The sequence below is a fragment of the Salvelinus namaycush genome, chromosome 1 (assembly GCF_016432855.1).
Source record: "Salvelinus namaycush isolate Seneca chromosome 1, SaNama_1.0, whole genome shotgun sequence".
Taxonomy (NCBI): Eukaryota; Metazoa; Chordata; class Actinopteri; order Salmoniformes; family Salmonidae; genus Salvelinus; species Salvelinus namaycush.
In genome coordinates this window covers 67,489,198-67,504,230 of record NC_052307.1, presented here as the reverse complement: position 1 = coordinate 67,504,230, position 15,033 = coordinate 67,489,198, and the positions used below count along the sequence as shown (strand labels likewise).

Here is a 15,033-nt window from a genome sequence, read left to right as displayed (position 1 = left end):
CACTGAGGCCCCATGGGTATTGTGGGTGATACTGAGGAGAATGCATGACAGGGCATCATTATTCATATTGCTGCTATAACAAAGACAGTGGGCCTATATAATTTCTGGTGTTGCTTTCATGATTGTTTTTCAAGGTCTGTTGTGGTCAGTTATAGATTCCAGGCTAATGTAAAAACTGTAACATGGACTGCCCACAACTTGTGATCATTGTTGATTCATCATTAGAGACAGATTCAAATAATAGTTTATTGATTATTGCGACCATCTCCTTCTCTGTCAGTGACCATTCTCTTTCAGTGGCATCAGCTGGACAGTTGGTGAAAGAAGCCAATATAAGGTTAAGAATGAAGTCCCTGGAAGCTCGGTCCACATTCCATATGTGTTTAACTTCATTCCCTCTAAATGAAGGGCTTATCGGCCCTGTCTCTCTCTTTCAAACACAGACACAGACACAGACACACACAATACAGACTGTGCAGGAAGGGGGGGGGGGGGGGGGGGCGTTTAGCATGCATTATTAATTACTATTTGAGCATCTGTCTGTCTGTGCGGTCGGCTAAGGGGGCTTGGGGGGGGGGGGGGGGGGTCCGCGGCTGAGCAAACACACAGGCAGGTTCCAGCTAGAATGTCAAACGCGTCCCTCCGTCACTGCAGCCATTGGTAGAAATGTCTGTTTCCAGTCTGTTGGCTAGGTGCATTTAGGTCGTTGGGCTCATAGCCTGCGTCCATGCCTTGGAGACAGCCGCGCTACGTGCTACACTGCTCCGCTATTTTCCCTGACCCTGTGTAGGCTCTCGCGCTCAGTTAAGCAAACACTAGACCCACTGATCATCAGACGCTCTTCAACAAATCAGTGTGCGATTCTGCGAGAGCGAGTGCACATCGTAAACGATTCTTTCTCTGCACTCTATATCTCTCCAGGATGGATTTACCTTTAGCGGAGACAGCTACCTCGTATCCCGAGTGAGGGGAGTCTTATCAATTGCCAAGTTTCGTCTATTCCTGGAGTTTTGAGTGGTGAAGCAAGCGTGTTTTCCTCCCTTGATCCTCACTCGTTTTTCACCACCTTTGCTCGCATCAGCTGGAGCGAGAGCTGCCGCTTCACGATGGCAGGAGCGGGAATATTTCTGTGCATTCTGCTGTTACAGTGTTTTATCTCCACTGGGCTGTGCAACCCCGGATTCGCCTTCACGGAGGAGCCCTCGGAGAGAGCTGGGAAGTCAGACGGGTATTGTAGTCGGATATTACGGGCTCAGGGCACTCGGAAGGAAGGCTACAACGAGTTTCGGCTCCGAGTCGAGGGGGACCCAGCAAATTATCAGCCTGGGAGCACTTACAGAGGTAGTGTATTCCGTCCTATTGCGCGCACATTGTCTGACACACAATAGGGTATTTTTTGCCTTTACTCTATTTCTCTTTTGTGTTCAACTCACGTGAAGACGCAGTGTTGTGGTCATTTATAAGGAAGTGATATAAGCCTAGAAGTCAGAGCTGTGTTATGACAAGTCAAACTCCCTTGTGGAAAGAGGAGTTGGGCACAGACCAGAATGCCCTCATACCGTATCTTCATAAGCGTCTGTTTTTTGCTGAAATATTTGCAACTTGTGATGCTCTGACTTTATTTTTGATGACTCCACCTGCGAACTCATTGGTCATTATAGTTAACATTTTGATTCATTAGTTTAACAAAAGTCCAATTTTGGCTCAATCACTCATCACGTCACAGTTTTATTCGAACACATTTTCTCAGGGAAGCTATTGTATATCAATACAGTAATGATAATGACACGAATAATGACAGCAATTGCCAGTTGTGTCAGCAAGTGAAGAGCTAATTTCCCTTCTGATTGATATAGCCTATAAAGATCTCATTCCTATGAGGAACGAATCCAGGAGGGTTAGTGCTTTTAGATTTTGCATACCTTTATTAAACCTATCAATCTGTTTCCCATCAGTTTAATTTCTTCACTGACTGTGTGTTTGTGATCCCTAGTGACTCTGTATGCATCCAGTCCCGCTTACTTCAGAGGTTTCACCCTCATCGCTCTGAGGGAGGGCAGGGAAGGAGACAAAGAAGAGGACTATGCTGGCAATTTCCAGGTAAGACAACAAGGAGATTTGCAATTATATGTCATTAAAAATGATACAAAATGAAAACATGCATCTTTTATTTTCTTCTAAATGACCTTCAGTTAGTCAGGTGAAAGTATCATTATTTTTAGATGCACTCAGTCATTAGAAGCTAGCAGATTCATTACTTACTGTACAAACAACAGCTGCAAATTACAATAAATTACAATCACGTTTTGAAGTTCACTATCCTTGCTTTGTCTCTCATGAATCTAGAAAATACTTTTTGTAGGTCAGATTGCAGTATTTATTTAGTTTCATAGCACAAACGTTTGTTAGAACATTTCTCAGACTGGCTATAGCCAGGTAGAGAGCAGGCCTGCCCAGGCAAGTGCAGGGGGGTTGTCTAGTAACATGGGCCTTCAGAGGGAGACAACGTCTTCATAGCGGTCAAAAGAGCTAGCCGACAGCTAAAATGTCTATGAAAAAATACGATTTCAGCTAATAGAGAGAAATATCTAACAAAATAACTACATCAAGGCATTCACTAATCATAAACTATTTACATTTAATAGAAATGTGGGTACATTTGTGGACAAAATTCCTACTTACTCAAACTTTAATACGTTTATCCACAGTGTAAGTCAATAACATTTTGAATATACTGTATTTCAAGTTTGCAGTGTAGGTTTTTATACCCTATTCATATTATGGAGTCAGTCAGCCAGTCAGTCACTGGGGGCAAAGCAGTCCCAGCGAATAGGGAGTGTTTTGATGCAGTCATGTGATATACAGGTGCAAGGATATCCTCTCTCCCAGAGCAGAGCAGAGCCAGCACACTTAACCACACCTGGCAGAACACTTACATCAACACCATATGCTGCCTCTGGACACCCGTCTCCTGCACACTGCTGTGTCGGCTCTCACCCACTCCGCTGTGTGTGTGTGTGTGTGTGAGAGAGAGAGAGAACTCCCAACATAATCTGTTCCCCTCTCAGACCCCTCCTGCCAGAGTCGTTCTGTTTCACGCATCATCTTGGAGGAAGCGCGATTACTCTCACCTCGTTTCCTCTAATACCTCTATTTACGGCCCCCTCTGTATTCCTTTGTGTGTGTGTGTGTGTGTGTGTGTGTGTGTGTGTGTGTGTTTGTGAATAAGAGAGTGTGTGTGAAAATGGGAAAAGGAGCCTTGTGCCAGTCAGGGGGAGCCCAGGTGTGTGAAATTTGGCAATGCATGCATGTACGGTGCGCACACACACAAATCTGGCCAGGTTCAGTGCGAAGATCGTTCCCAGCCTACAGACGGCTCCAACTGGACTGGAACAGGGAGGGAGCGAGAGAGGAAGAAGGAGGGATGGGGGAAGTGTTTTCACACTTAGATGTCAGGGGATATTGTAAGACATGTCCCCAGCTCTGATGAGGCCCTCCGGGTTCTAGCGTGGTGAGAGATGGGCTGGGGGAGACAGAGGTTTCAGGCCAAGAACACACAGCATGTGAATTGGCCAAGAAGATGTTGTTTATAGGTTTTATAACCAGATTGCTGGGCCAGAGGACTGATACTCCTCCCTTACAAACACTATTTTAAACAAACAATGTTACGAAGCCATTTGTTAAACTAGTCACGCACAACCTGACAAATCTTTGAGTGATATGAATAAATCAATGAATTCAGTATTCATTGATTTATTCATATCACTCAAAGATTTGTCAGGTTGTGCGTGACTAGTTTAACAAATGGCTTCGTAACATTGTTTGCTCCTATAATGCTTCAGGAAAGAAAATCTTCTGACAAGGTGGAACTTCTGCAATATGTATTATATTTATGACCTTTATATAAAACATTTTCGCACTTTGTAACAACTGTAAATGTAATAACTTTCTATTTGTAATAACTTGGAAAAAAAACATTTTGGTAATACCCCCGGTACATTTTATAATTTGCCGATAAACGTAATAAAATGTTGAATGGTAAACATAATATTTTTTATCTCTAAATGTAATATGTTATTCCATTAACCGGTAGTTATTCCATTAACCGGTAGTTATTCCATTAACCAGTAGTTATTACATTAACCGGTAGTTATTACATTAACCGGTAGTTATTACATTAACCGGTAGTTATTCCATTAACCGGTAGTTATTACATTAACCGGTAGTTATTACATTAACCGGTAGTTATTACATTAACTGGTTGTTAACAACTTTTTTTCATGAATAATGTAATAACTTACACCAATCACGTAATAACATACATACATATATTTTTTTAATGTAGTACTTCAGTCAATTTGATGCACATACAGTACCAGCACCCACTGCCAATTACAACACTAACAAACTCATACACATCATACAGGAATACTCATACATAAACACACTCACAAGCACACATTGAAATGTAGTCACACACACACACACACACGTACACACTGATCAAAAAATATCTGAATGAATCTGTAGGCCCTGGTATTAAACATGTAATCTGCAATATTTCCCTGCAAACAATAATGAATCGTTAGGTCACAAAATGGTCGCCTAAAGTCGCCAGGATGTTGTGTCATGGTCCTCTGGAGTTTTTTTTTCTAGTTTCCAGTTGGTCCCGGGGATGTTCTTGGGACATTGTGTCATGGTCCCCTAAAGATTTTTTTTAGTTCCCAGTTTGACCCGGGAACATCCCAAAGGACATTGTGTCATGGTCCCCTGGAGGTTTTGTCTAGTTCCCGGTTTGTCTCGGATGATTTCGGGACGTTGTGTCATGGTCCCCTGGAGGTTTTGTCTGGTTCCCGGTTTGTCTCGAGGATGATTTCGGGACGTTGTGTCATGGTCCCCTGGAGGTTTTGTCTGGTTCCCGGTTTGTCTCGAGGATGATTTCGGGACGTTGTGTCATGATCTCCTGGAGGTTTTGTCTAGTGAGCCATTATAGCTCTTTGTCTTTTGGCAATGCTAGTCACACACACACACACACACACACACACACACACACACACACACACACACACACACACACACACACACACACACACACACACACACACGCGCGCGCGCGCGCACACACACACACACACACACACACACACACACACACACACACACACACACACACACACACACACACAGTGCTTTTAACATACAGTGTTTCAACTTACATATTTTACACACGTTGTGTATGTTTATTCATACAGTAGTTATTATTATTATTATTATTATTATTATTTATATACATGTTCTCACCTGGGATTTAAACTCACAACCTCTTTGTTCACTGCATTACAATCTTCCTTCTATGCTACCATGTCTGTATCATTGACTGATTTCACATGTAATCCTATTCCTACACTTTACACTTCAAAGTAACTGTTAAAAATACACTGTTTAAAATACACTCAAGAATAACGATTGTATTTTTTGAGTCAGTTTTAAACAGAATAATATGCCCCACCAACATTAGACAACTTTACTAAAAACCCAAACTGAAATAAGTAAATGAAATCAATGAGAGAATCTTAGGAGGTCTTTTTTTAATCTTACCTCATTTGCACACAATGTATATAGACTTTTTAATGTAATTTTTTTTTCTACTGTATTATTGACTGTATGTTTGTTTATTCCATGTGTAACTCTGTGTTGTTGTTTGTGTCGAACTGCTTTGCTTTATCTTGGCCAGGTCGCAGTTGTAAATGAGAACTTGTTCTCAACTAGCCTACCTGGTTAAATAAAGGTGAAATAAAAACAAAAAAATAAAAAAGTCAGGTTACCTGATAACTAAATGGCATGCTTTTGCTAAGTGCAGAGATGTATTATAAGTAATGTATATGTAAGGGACTTCTGAAATTCTACAGACTTTGTGGCACAGCAGAAAGATCAGCATGTCCCAAATCTATAGGTTGTGAGTTTAAATCCCAGGTGGGGTCATATTGAAAAGTCAGTACTGAAGTTATCATATCAAATGTAATCACATTGTCATTGATTAAAGATTTCTACACTGTTTTATCTGAACAGCTGAACAGCTTACCACTAACCTTAAAACCCCCATAACATTTCATTACTTTACTTATAACGGTTTGGGACACCTAGGACAATCACGTGACAAATGGCTCCAAGAACGTCCAGGGTAGCTTCAGAGCACCATGACACAACATCGCAAGAACGTCCTAAAAACATCCTCGGGGAAGACCCGGGACCAACTGGGAACTAGACAAAAGCTCCAGTGGACCATCACACAACAGCCCAAGAACATCCTAAAAACTTTCTCGGGGACGTCCTGGGACAAACCGAGAACTACACAAAACCTTCAGGGGACCATAACACAATGTCCCAAGAACGTACTAAAAACGTACTCGGTGACGTCCCCAGGACAAACCGGGAACTAGACAATACTTCCAGGGGACCATGACAGAACCCCCCCAAGAACGTCCTAAAAACGTACGGGGATGCCCTGGGACCATTTTTTTTTGAAAAAGGTCACCCAGAGAACTTTCCCTTGGGACATCACATAACGTCCTAAGCACTACTAAAATTAACATCCTGAAAAGGTCATAAAAAGGTCCTGACATGGTCCTCAGTGACGTCCTGGAAACGTATAGGGAACTAGACAAAGGTCCCCCAGAGAACGTTCCCTTGGGAACATCACTTGACGTCCTAAGAACGTTCTCAGAACATCAGAGCGATAACATCACACTGAAACCCTTAACCTCTCTTGGGTACGTGAGACGTTAGCGTCCCACCTCTTCAACAGCCAGTGAAACTGCTGGGTGCCAAATTCAAATACAGAAATACTCATTATAAAAATTCAGAAAACAAAACATATTTTACATAGGTTTAAAGATGAACTTCTTGTGAATCCAACCACGATGTCAGATTTTAAAATGCTTTACGGCGAAGCATACCTTACGATTATTTGAGAACATAGCCCAGTAGACAAATCATTACAAACAGTAACCAGCCAAGTAGAACAGTTACACAAGTCAGAAATAGAGATACAATTAATCCCTTACCTTTGAGGATCTTGATATGGTTGCACTCAGCAGACATTCATTTACTCAATAAATATTCCTCTTGTTCGATAAAGTCTCTTTATATCCAAAAACCTCCGTTTTGTTCGCGCGTTTTCTTCAGTAATCCACAGGCTAAAACATAGTCAAAACAGGCAGACAAAAAAATCCAAATTGTATCCGTAAAGTTAATAGAAACATGTCAAACAATGTTTATATTCAATCCTCAGGTTGTTTTTAGCCTAAATAATCGATAATATTTAAACCGGACAATAACGTCGTCAATTGAAAATGTAAACAAGAAAGGCACTCTCTCGGTCTCGCTCATGAAAAAGCTCTGTGACACTTTAGGGTCCACTCATTCAGACTGCTCTTACTTCCTCATTTTTCAGAATACAAGTCTGAAACAATTTCTATAGACTGTTGACATCCAGTGGAAGGCATAGAAACTGCAATTTGAGTCCTAAGTCAATGGATACTGTAATATCATTGAATAGAAAACTACAAAACCAAAAAGAAAACTACTTCCTGAATGGATTTTTCTCAGGTTCTCGCCTGCCAAATCAGTTCTGTTATACTCACAGACACTATTTTAACAGTTTCATATCATATCTTCTGGGCCCGAGAAGCAGGCAGTTTAATTTGGGCATGCATTTCATCCAACATTCCGAATGCTGCCCCCTACCCTAGAGAAGTTTTAAGGGACATAATTGGAATGCCGCCGATTGTCTTTTAGGACGTTGTAACGGTCGTCCTCCTCCTCTTCGGATGAAGAGGAGGAGTAGGGATTGGACCAAAGCGCAGCGTGATCGTTTGACATAATGAAGTTTATTAAAGAAAAGACGAAACACGAAAACACTTCAACAAACTACAAAATAACAAACGAAAGTAGACAGACCTGAACTATGAGCACTTACAAAATGACGAAGAACGCACGAACAGGAACAGACTACATACACGAACGACAAAACGAAACAGTCCCGTGTGGTGCACATACACAGACACGGAAGACAACAACCCACCAACAAACAGTGTGAACAACCTACCTTTATATGGTTCTCAATCAGAGGAAACGTCAAACACCTGTCCCTGATTGAGAACCATGTAAGGCTAATTACAAACGACCTAAACATAGAAACACATAACATAGAATGCCCACCCCAACTCACGCCCTGACCAACTAAACACATACAAAAATAACAGAAAACAGGTCAGGAACGTGACAGAACCCCCCCCCCCCAAGGTGCGAACTCCGGACGCACCACCAAAAGTCTAGGGGAGGGTCTGGGTGGGCATCTGTCCACGGTGGCGGCTCAGGCTCTGGGCGTGGTCCCCATCCCACCATAGTCACTCCCTGCTTCCGTATCCCCCTCTCAATGACCACCCTCCAAATAACCCCACCTAAATTAAGGGGCATCACCGGGATAAGGAGCAGCACCGGGATAAGGGGCAGCTCCGGACTGAGGGACGGCAGCTCCGGACTGAGGGACGGCAGCTCCGGACTGAGGGACGGCAGCTCCGGACTGAGGGACGGCAGCTCCGGACTGAGGGACGGCAGCTCCGGACTGAGGGACGGCAGCTCCGGACTGAGGGACGGCAGCTCCGGACTGAGGGACGGCAGCTCCGGACTGAGGGACGGCGGATCCTGGCTGGCTGGCTCTGGCGGATCCTGGCTGGATGACGGCTCTGGCTGGTCATGGCTGGATGACGGCTTTGGCTGGTCATGGCTGGATGACGGCTCTGGCTGGTCATGGCTGGATGACGGCTCTGGCTGGTCATGGCTGGATGACGGCTCTGGCTGGTCATGGCTGGATGACGGCTCTGGCTGGTCATGGCTGGATGACGGCTCTGGCTGGTCATGGCTGGATGACGGCTCTGGCTGGTCATGGCTGGATGACGGCTCTGGCTGGTCATGGCTGGATGACGGCTCTGGCTGGTCATGGCTCGCTGACGGCTCTGGCTGGTCATGGCTCGCTGACGGCTCTGGCTGGTCATGGCTCGCTGACGGCTCTGGCTGGTCATGGCTCGCTGACGGCTCTGGCTGGTCATGGCTCGCTGACGGCTCTGGCTGGTCATGGCTCGCTGACGGCTCTGGCTGGTCATGTCTGGCGGAAGGCTCTGGCTGATCCTGTCTGGCGGAAGACTCTGGCTGATCCTGTCTGGCGGAAGGCTCTGGCTGATCCTGTCTGGCGGAAGGCTCTGGCTGATCCTGTCTGGCGGAAGGCTTTGGCTGCTCCTGTCTGGCGGAAGGCTCTAGCGGCTCCTGTCTGGCGGAAGGCTCTAGCGGCTCCTGTCTGGCGGACGGCTCTGAAGGCTCATGGCAGACGGGCGGCTTTGCAGGCTCATGGCAGACGGGCGGCTTTGAAGGCTCAGTACCGACGGGCAGTTCATGCGGCGCTTGGCAGACGGACAGTTCAGACGGCGTTGGGCAGACGGGCAGTTCAGGCGCCGTTGGGCAGACGGGCAGTTCAGGCTCCGCTGGGCAGACGGGCACTTCAGGCGCCGCTGGGCAGACGGGCAGTTCAGGCGCCGCTTGGCAGACGGCAGACTCTGGCCGGCTGAGACGCACTGTAGGCCTGGTGCGTGGTACCGGAACTGGAGGTACCGGGCTAAGGACACGCACCATCAGGCTAGTGCGGGGAACAACAACAGGGCACACTGGACTCTCAAGGCGTACTATAGGCCTGGTGCGTGGTACCGGCACTGGTGTTACCGGGCTGAGGGCACGCACATCAGGGCGAGTACGGGGAGAAGGAACAGTGCGTACAGGGCTCTGGAGACGCACAGGAGGCTTGATGCGTGGTGCCGGAACTGGAGGCACTGGGCTGGAGACACGCACCACAGGGAGAGTGCGTGGAGGAGGAACAGGGCTCTGGAGACGCACTGGAAGCCTGGTGCGTGGTGTAGGCACTGGTGGTACTGGGCTGGAGCGGGGAGGTGGCGCCAGAAATACCGGACCGTGCAGGCGTACTGGCTCCCTTGAGCACTGAGCCTGCCCAACCTTACCTGGTTGTATGCTCCCCGTAGCCCGACCAGTGCGGGGAGGTGGAATAACCCGCACCGGGCTATGTAGGCGAACCGGGGACACCATGCGTAAGGCTGGTGCCATGTAAGCCGACCCGAGGAGACGCACTGGTGGCCAGATATGTAGAGCCGGCTTCATGACACTTGGCTCAATGCTCAATCTGGCCCGGCCGATACGAGGAGCTGGTATGTACCGCACCGGGCTATGCACACGTACAGGAGACACCATGCGCTCTACTGCGTAACACGGTGTCTGCCCGTACTCTCGCTCTCCACGGTAAGTACAGGGAGTAGGCGCAGGTCTCCTACCTGACTTCGCCACTCTCCCTTTTAGCCCCCCCCCCCAAGAAATGTTTGGGGTTTACTCACAGGCTTCCTTGCTAGTCGCGTACCCTCATAACTCCGGTTCCTCTCTCCGGTTGCCTCTGCTCTCCTAATCGCCTCCAGCTGTTCCCATGGGAGGCGATCTCTTCCAGCCAGGATCTCCTCCCATGTGTAGCAACCCTTGCCGTCCAAAACATCCTCCCATGTCCACGAGTCCTGGTTTCTTTTCCGCTGTTGCTGGTTCCTCTCACGCTGCTTGATCCATGGTTGGTGGGTGGTTCTGTAACGGTCGTCCTCCTCCTCTTCGGATGAAGAGGAGGAGTAGGGATTGGACCAAAGCGCAGCGTGATCGTTTGACATAATGAAGTTTATTAAAGAAAAGACGAAACACGAAAACACTTCAACAAACTACAAAATAACAAACGAAAGTAGACAGACCTGAACTATGAGCACTTACAAAATGACGAAGAACGCACGAACAGGAACAGACTACATACACGAACGACAAAACGAAACAGTCCCGTGTGGTGCACATACACAGACACGGAAGACAACCACCCACCAACAAACAGTGTGAACAACCTACCTTTATATGGTTCTCAATCAGAGGAAACGTCAAACACCTGTCCCTGATTGAGAACCATATAAGGCTAATTACAAACGACCTAAACATAGAAACACATAACATAGAATGCCCACCCCAACTCACGCCCTGACCAACTAAACACATACAAAAATAACAGAAAACAGGTCAGGAACGTGACAGACGTCCCATGTTTGCTGGGTTACTGCTGTTCAACTTTCATCTTAACAAATGTGCATGTATTCTGTTTTTTGCTGTTAATAGTGTGCAGATTCATAAATTCCTTGTCAATATATTCTGTCTGTATATTATGTTTATCGTATTTATTCACCATTTCACCGAATGAAATTCCAGGTAAATGTAAATGTACTTTTTGAATGTACTTGAACAATATAACTTATTTATTTAATGCTTCATATGCTTAAAGAGCTTGGACCTCAGCCCATCATAATATACGATTGTTTTATTCCATACTCCAAACAATGAACAGGATAAGTCGGAAGTTTACATACACCTTAGCCAAATACTGACATTTAATCAGAGTAAAAAATCCCAGTCTTAGGTCCATTAGGATCACCACTTTATTTTAAGAATGTGAAATGTCAGAATAATAGTAGAGAGAATGATTTATTTCAGCTTTTATTTCTTTCATCACATTTCCAGTGGTTCAAAAGTTTACATACACTCAATTAGTATTTAGTAGCATTTCCTTTAAATTGTTTAACTTAGGTCAAACGTTTCGGGTAGCCTTCCACAAGCTTCCCATAATAAGTTGGGTGAATTTTGGCCCATTCCTCCTAACAGAGCTGGTGTAACGGAGTCAGGTTTGTAGGCCTCCTTGCTTGCACATGCTTTTCAGTTCTGCCCACAAATGTTCTATAGGATTGAGGTCAGGGCTTTGTGATGGCCACTCCAATACCTGTTGTCCTTAAGCCATTTTGCCACAACTTTGGAAGTATGCTTGGGGTCATTGTCCATTTGGAAGACCCATTTGCGACCAAGCTTTAACTTCCTGACTGATGTCTTGAGATTTTGCTTCAATATATCCACATAATTTTCCTACCCCATCATGCCATCTATTTTGTGAAGTGCAGCAGTCCCTCCTGCAGCAAAACACCCCCACAACATGATGCTGCCACCCCCGTGCTTCACGGTTGGGATGGTGTTCTTCGGCGTTCTTCCCCCAAACATAACGATGGTCAGACAGAAATCTTGCTTGTTTGTAGGTGACCAAATACTTATTTTCCACCATAATTTGCAAATAAATTCATTAAATCCTACAATGTGATTTTCTTGATTTTTTTTCTTCTCATTTTGTCTGTCATAGTTGAAGTGTACCTATGATGAAAATTACAGGCCTCTCTCATCTTTTTAAGTGGGAGAACTTGCACAATTGGTGGCTGACTAAATACTTTTTTGCCCCACTGTATACCAGTATGTGAGTTTTGGCAAAACCGAAGGTGGTATACATATGCATCAATAACACCTTTATGAAATACTTCATAACCCCTTCATGAATGTTGCAGTATCATTCATCAACCTTCATAGCACATTAAACATCAGTCATATGTAATCTTCACAACAAAAGTCATGTTTTCATTACAGTATTATAGTAGAAATATCTGGTTGGATTGACCTTGATGGTTGCTGGTGCTGCTGACTGGGTTAGTTCTGCACAGCACAATACTTTGATAGCCTCTGCTGAGCTGAAGCCAAGGTGTTAGCTTGAGGAGCTAATGCAAGTCTTCAGGTTTCAGGCAAGTTTTCTCATCATGTTAATTTGACACCATTTGCCCTGGTGTCATCCAGATCTGCCATCCAGATTTGAAATGGTTTAAATACTTTGACCGTTTGCTTGAGCCTGCCTGGAGTGCCAGAATGATGGGTTTTGCACTTATAGGACTATTCCATGTCCATCAAAACAAGGGAAGTAATACATGAAGACATTGATGTTGGGATGTTATTACATCATAACTTGACTTTATTATGTTTTTAGACCTTTGAAAAGAAGAGTGCAGTTAGTTCAACACGTCTCCATTCACTGGTTAAGTGATAAAGGATTAGTGGATGAAGGGCAATATCAAACTTCATCAATGTGAAGTCAACAGGAGGGTGAGGGAATACCTCTGTCCCTGATCCATCCCACCCAACTACTGCCAACCGACCTCGCTGTGGGACTCTCAGCAGTCAAGTCAATCGTCCCCTGCGCCTTTTGCTTACCGACTAATCTCCCCTTTTCACCCCCCCAAACGTGCTTCTCTGTTTGCACACCAGTCTTGTATCCCTGTATTTTCTTACCTTACGTCTTTCACCATCCTCCTTTAGGGGAATATTATTCACTCTTCCACTCAACCTCACTCCTTACCACCTGCCAGAGGTAGTATACAGTGATCCAATCAGCAAGGGGTGAATGTATGTGTACAAGCCAGACCACATGAATGAGAGCCTGTGGTTGGTTTTAAGAGCAGCCATAACTAGCAGAACTGGTAGCAGACTCTTGTGAACCTGTTGGTTTCATTCCCTTTCCACATAAAGCTGAATGTTTTACAGTTGACCGTTTCTTGTGTTGAGGCGAGTTTTACAGTATAGCACTTCAGTTACTCACAGTTACTACTATGTCATGACCGAGCGCACAACCCCCGAAGAATGTAGGAAGGAAGGAAGGAAAAAAGAGGGTGTTTTTATCATTTGTTCCTTCTCCTGCCACATCTCATTACCCTCTTTGCTGCTGTACGGTTTTTATGTTTGGCTGTTTTATTTTTCCCTGCCATTGATCTCATGCTGTTGTTATTTAGTACCAGCCTTGAGGTTTCTCCTTATTCGAGGCGAGAGGGGGGTGGGTGAGGGGTTTGGTGGGTGGGTTAGTGGGCGCAGCACGGCGTGCCAGAGCATCGTAAATGGCAGAGGGTGAAAAAGGGAAACGCTGTATCATCCAGTCAGCTTCAATCACTCAGCTCTACACACACTGACAGCGCTGCTATATCTGCTGTGGAATACGAGGGGTAAACTGAAATATCTGCTGTGGAATACGAGGGGTAAACTGAAATATCTGCTGTGGAATACGAGGGGTAAACTGAAATATCTGCTGTGGAATACAAGGGGTAAACTGAAATATCTGCTGTGGAATACGAGGGGTAAACTGAAATATCTGCTGTGGGATAAGAGGGGTAAACTGAAATATTTGCTGTGGGATAAGAGGGGTAAACTGAAATATATGCTGTGGAATACGAGGGGTAAACTGAAATATCTGCTGTGGGATAAGAGGGGTAAACTGAAATATTTGCTGTCGGATAAGAGGGGTAAACTGAAATATCTGCTGTGGGATACGAGGGGTAAACTGAAATATCTGCTGTGGAATACGAGGGGTAAACTGAAATATCTGCTGTGGAATACGAGGGGTAAACTGAAATATCTGCTGTGGGATAAGAGGGGTAAACTGAAATATCTGCTGTGGGATACGAGGGGTAAACTGAAATATCTGCTGTGGGATAAGAAGGGTACACTGAAATATCTGCTGTGGGATACGAGGGGTAAACTGAAATATCTGCTGTGGGATACGAGGGGTAAACTGAAATATCTGCTGTGGGATAAGAGGGGTAAACTGAAATATCTGCTGTGTGATACGAGGGGTAAACTGAAATATTTGCTGTGGGATACGAGGGGTAAACTGAAATATATGCTGTGGGATACGAGGGGTAAACTGAAATATCTGCTGTGGGATAAGAGGGGTAAACTGAAATATCTGCTGAGGGATACGAGGGGTAAACTGAAATATCTGCTGTGGAATACGAGGGGTAAACTGAAATATCTGCTGTGGAATACGAGGGGTAAACTGAAATATCTGCTGTGTGATACGAGGGGTAAACTGAAATATTTGCTGTGGGATACGAGGGGTAAACTGAAATATATGCTGTGGGATACGAGGGGTAAACTGAAATATCTGCTGTGGGATAAGAGGGGTAAACTGAAATATCTGCTGAGGGATACGAGGGGTAAACTGAAATATTTGCTGTGGGATACAAGGGGTAAACTGAAATATAT

General features: G+C 45.0%; 1 protein-coding gene across 1 annotated transcript in view; it reads left to right on the top strand.

Moving 5' to 3' along the window:
• The first annotated feature begins 732 nt into the window (after positions 1-732).
• The window catches only part of LOC120047779 (spondin-1-like), a 151,167-nt gene continuing 136,866 nt past the window's right edge, over positions 733-15,033 (top strand). Inside the window, exons 1-2 of the mRNA XM_038993333.1 lie at positions 733-1,341; positions 1,994-2,100. Of these exons, the coding sequence (XP_038849261.1) occupies positions 1,107-1,341; positions 1,994-2,100 (342 nt within the window). The 5' untranslated portion in view covers positions 733-1,106. The remainder of the gene's footprint in view (positions 1,342-1,993; positions 2,101-15,033) is intronic.